The 4,671-nt window shown below is 37.6% G+C and overlaps 1 protein-coding gene across 1 annotated transcript in view; it reads left to right on the top strand.

Moving 5' to 3' along the window:
- Positions 1-400: 400 nt before the first annotated feature.
- ACAT1 (acetyl-CoA acetyltransferase 1) overlaps positions 401-4,671 on the top strand; it is a 29,336-nt gene continuing 25,065 nt past the window's right edge. The window contains exons 1-4 of the mRNA XM_007936618.1: positions 401-442; positions 1,169-1,286; positions 2,138-2,233; positions 2,464-2,564. Of these exons, the coding sequence (XP_007934809.1) occupies positions 407-442; positions 1,169-1,286; positions 2,138-2,233; positions 2,464-2,564 (351 nt within the window). The 5' untranslated portion in view covers positions 401-406. The remainder of the gene's footprint in view (positions 443-1,168; positions 1,287-2,137; positions 2,234-2,463; positions 2,565-4,671) is intronic.

The raw sequence follows: 4,671 nt of genomic DNA, 5'->3' as shown, positions 1-4,671 counted from the left end.
GATACTTGTTGGATATGGAGAGGGAGAAACAGCACGTTTTAAACAATGAGCATATTTTCTTGTGGCACTCTAAATTTACTTAATTTCAAAGTTAGATTTCATTTAGAATTGCATTTTATAAAGTTTATATTTTAATATTTTAAGATAATGAACTCTTCTGAAGTGAAAACATATATTCTCAATAATATTTTTCAGAGAACAGTTAGCCAGAAGAATATACTTTAAAGTTGTATTTTCTTATTATCAAAGTGATATTTGCTCATTGTAAAAAATCTAGAAATAAAAGTATAAAAAAACAGGAAAAGGTATACTATCATAGCCTTATCAATGAGTATAAAAATGATGTAGTTTAGTATTTTTCTGCATTGTAATATCATAAATATTTATATTACAGGAAATAAGATACATGAAGCGAAGTTATGTAGTAAAATCCACATTGAATGTAAGTATAAATTGCTCTAAAAATTTAATAATTTAAAGAAAATATAGTTAATTAAATAATGCATATACTTATGAATTGGGTATATGTGAATATTAACTCAGGATTTAGAATAGTTGGAGATCATTAATTATCGAGGTATTAATTTAAACTTACATATTAACATAAAAAAATTTCAGTCTAGCCCCCTGCATAATTCTTGTGTCTTTCCCATAGGCTGCTGCAAAACAGCCTTCCCTCTAAATCTGGGCATTGCTCTTCTGTTACTCTCAGGGACCCTCACTGTGTTGTATGTAGTACAGTGCAGAGGCCGCATGGAGATCCTAGAAGAGAGTGACTGAACTGGGTTGAGGATTAGACCTGATCACCTAGTGCTCCCTGAGAGAGCCTCTGTTTTCTAAGGGTTTGTAATTAGACTTGGTAATCTACCAAAATCTAAGGGCCCTGTTGGGGCTTATTTATTAAGCAGTTCACAAGTTTAGAGGAACCATTTCTTATTTCTTATTTTTTTTAAATGTTTTCTGTTAGGTCTTAATTATAAAAGCCCTAGCATGAACTGATTAATTTTATTGCTGTCCACATCATAATTGGGGTTATTTTAATCTGTGGTGACTAGTCATTCATAAAATAGTTTCTTAGATAATGTATCTGTGACATTTAAGTTCATTTAACTAAAGGTTATTGGGGAAGGTATTTAAATACAATTTTTACCATCTTTTGTCTTGCCAGGAAGTAGTTATAGGAAGTGCCATAAGAACACCCATTGGATCCTTTCTAGGCAGTCTTTCCTCACTGCCAGCCACTAAACTTGGTTCTATTGCAATTCAGGGAGCCCTTGAAAAAGCAGGTCAGTAGTTGCTTTGTTTTTTTTTTGGTGAGGGGGCACTGTGATTCAATGGGACAAATATTTATTTTGTACTATATACATATCACTTAGAAATGATTTAATGCCTACATTTCTGAATTCCTTTGTAAAGAATTCTTTGTAATTGTGTGGTACTTAAGCTTGTGTGTCAACTTGCCTGGGCCTGGTTGGTTGGCTGAGACTGACAATCGATTTCATGGTGGAATCTACTGGAGCAGTTGAGTAGCTGCTTTAGGGATGTGGTCTGTTTCTAGTATATAAGCAGCAGCTTTAAGGAAGGTTTCTAGCTTTTTGGCACACTTGAACCCTGCATGTAGCCAGGTCGTTTTCAGCAGCCTGCCCTGCTGCCCTGCTGATCTTGGGACTTCTTTTGGACTTGAATTAGTGACCTGCTGTGTTGTTTGGTAACATTGGGATTGTGCCTTTGTATTTGTCGACCTTGGGTTTGTCAGACTCAGCAGCTGGCGGCTGAGGGAAGAGATGCCTGTAGCTTCAGTGAGCTGGGAACAGGAGACAGAACTGAAGCCCAAGGTTGAGGGGTTTCACCTAGCCCCAGAGCCTGGCACCTGGAACTTGGACTTAACGCCTCTAAACTGTAAGAGAATAAACTCCTGTTTGTTCAAGCATCCCATTTGTGGTACATTCCTGTCAGAGCAGCACTAGGTAACCAAAACAGTAATAGAGAGTTGGGAATAAAACTCAAAACTGACAAGAAACCATGCCTGTTGTATAATGCCATGTACTTCATTAGGTTATCAACTAATTATTAAATTGAACAAAATAATAATAAAAAGAAACGCATTTATTTATTTATTTATTTTAATTTTTAAAAGGGATTCCAAAGGAAGAAGTGAAAGAAGTATACATGGGTAATGTTCTACAAGCAGGTGAAGGACAAGCCCCTACAAGGCAAGCAGTACTGGGTGCAGGTAACAGGAATACATCATTGCTTTTATAATGAAAATATTTGAAATGGTAAAATGGAGATCACTTCAGCTTAAATAAGATATGAAATGCATAACAATCTAGCCTTAGCAAAAAAAAGTGTTGCTGATTGTAGTTTAACATACTCTATTCTATTAATTTTCATTCTACTGTGGTGTTTGAAAAGTGACTATCTTAGTTATTCAAGAGTCTGACTTAATTAATTTGGGTTTAGGCTTACCTATTTCTACTCCATGTACCACCATAAACAAAGTTTGTGCTTCAGGAATGAAAGCCATAATGATGGCATCTCAGAATCTCATGTGTGGACATCAGGTAAGAAGCACTTTCTTTTCCATTTTATCATTACAATAATATCCAATGTTAAAAGACACTAGAAGTTAAGCACATTTATGTTTTAGAAGATTCTTTGAAATATAGTTGTCCTGTTGTATTGCACAATACGATCATATAGATTTGTTTTCCGTTTAAAGAAAGAGATTGAAAGGCTAGCCTAAATATCTTGTGTAAAAAAAATTGGTTTGGTCTTAGGAGTGACCTTCAGAGTCTTTCTCGAAGATTTTGGGTGATTTAAAACCTCATAAATTCAACATTTTCCAGAATATGAACGGCTTCTCATTATAAATGAGAGTAAAGTGCAGGCCCTGGGAAGCCCAGGATTGATGGCCCAGACTCAGTTGTCAAATTGTTTGGGCTTTCTGTTGGCCTTGGAGCCCGACTATTTGGCTTCAACTCCTAGTTCTGCCCCTTATTACCAGAGCACCTACTGTGTGACATTCACTGGAGATAAAGCACTGAAAAAAGCATTTAAAAATTTCTGCCTTCATGTGCAAGTCTTTGCTGGAAAATTCCTAAAAGGATAAAGCTGAGTTAGAGGATTTTTAATTTGATATTTTCAGATGCTCTCTGTACTTAACTTTCCAAAGGTTGTAGGAGTCTTTTTCCCCACATGGCTTACCAACAGTGGTGTTACCAAATTCGTCAATGAAATGGGTAAAAAATGGTCATGAGATTGTTTGAATATGTTTCAGAACTTTTTGAATGACAAAGTCTTGTCTCAATTGATTTATTGTACTTTCATAAATGCTATTTGCATTCTGTTTAAATGCTTTCTGTTAGTATTATTTTATTAATTTGTGCATGTATAGTTTTTTGATTTACAGGAATACTAGCAGTTACACCTTGTTGAATATTTAATTACCTCTGATTTTGCAAAATTTTCCCTTTTATTTTTTTAAAAATGAAGAACAGTCAATATCTTATTTTCTGTCAGTTACTATTCTCATCATTTCCAGAAAATATTCAGTATTTCAAGATGAGGGAATAAAACTTAGATCAGAACTAATTGAGATCTTCCATTTTTCAGAGTAGGCAAGTGTGGTAGTTAAAGCTATGTGTCAACTTGGTTGGGCTTGGCTGAGTGGCTGGGAAGCTGGTGGTAGTTAATCCCCATGATGAGACTGATAATCAGCTCTGTGGTGGGATCTACCACAAGCAGCTGAGTAGCTGCTTTAGGAATGTGGTCTGCTTCCCATATATAAGTAGCAGCTTTGGGCGTGGTCTCCAGCTTATGGCACACTTGAACCCTGCATGTAGCTGTGTTGTTGTTCAGCAGCCTGCCATGCTCTGCCAACCTTGGGACTTTCAGTGGACCCAAATTAATGGCCTGGCATGTGGTTTGGTAACATTGGGACTGTGCCTTTTTACTTGTCAACCTTGGGCTTGTTAGACTTGGGAGCCAGCAGCTGTCTGAGTGAAGAAAAGCCTCTAGCTTCAGTGTGCTGGGAGCAGGAGGCAGAGCTGAAGCCCAAGGTTGAGGGGCTTTCACTCAGCCCCTAGAGCCTGGTACTTTATTGTATTTTTCAAAAATTTTTTATTTTAAGAGTTTGTTTTACATTCAACATTACATGCACATTTAGTTTCACTCCCCATTTACCATGCCCAACCCTAACATAGTCTCCTCCCTTCCCTACCCAATAACATCGCCCCCCGCCCCTCACAGTTATGCACTCCTGTTTGTCCTGCATTGCCTCTGTGTGAATGTTGCCCCTCTGGTGCCCCATGGTTGATTGCTCCAAGGGATGCATTTCCATAGAGTATGTGGGTATGTCACCCTGGGTTGAGTGGTCTGCATGCATATCTTGTTTACTATTGGGCTGAGAGCCAGCCCTTGGGAGTGAGCTTTATTCACGGTCCAGAAAGTGTCCCAGGACTGTAGTATTGGGATAGAGCCTGGCACTTTGAACTCTGACTTAAAGCCTCCAAACTGTAAGGGAATAAACTCCTGTTTGTTCAAGCCATCCCGTCTGTGGTATTTTCCTGTCAGAGTGGCATTGGGTAACCAAAACAGCAAGATACTTAAGTTTCCCTAAAGAAGTGAGAGCCTTGACAAGAACAGATATATGCACACTCATGTTCATCG

This window comes from Orycteropus afer, unplaced genomic scaffold (genome assembly GCF_000298275.1).
Source record: "Orycteropus afer afer isolate SDZICR_OR568_19922 unplaced genomic scaffold, OryAfe1.0 scaffold00036, whole genome shotgun sequence".
Taxonomy (NCBI): domain Eukaryota; kingdom Metazoa; phylum Chordata; class Mammalia; order Tubulidentata; family Orycteropodidae; genus Orycteropus; species Orycteropus afer.
This window is presented reverse-complemented; position numbering and strand designations above follow the sequence as displayed.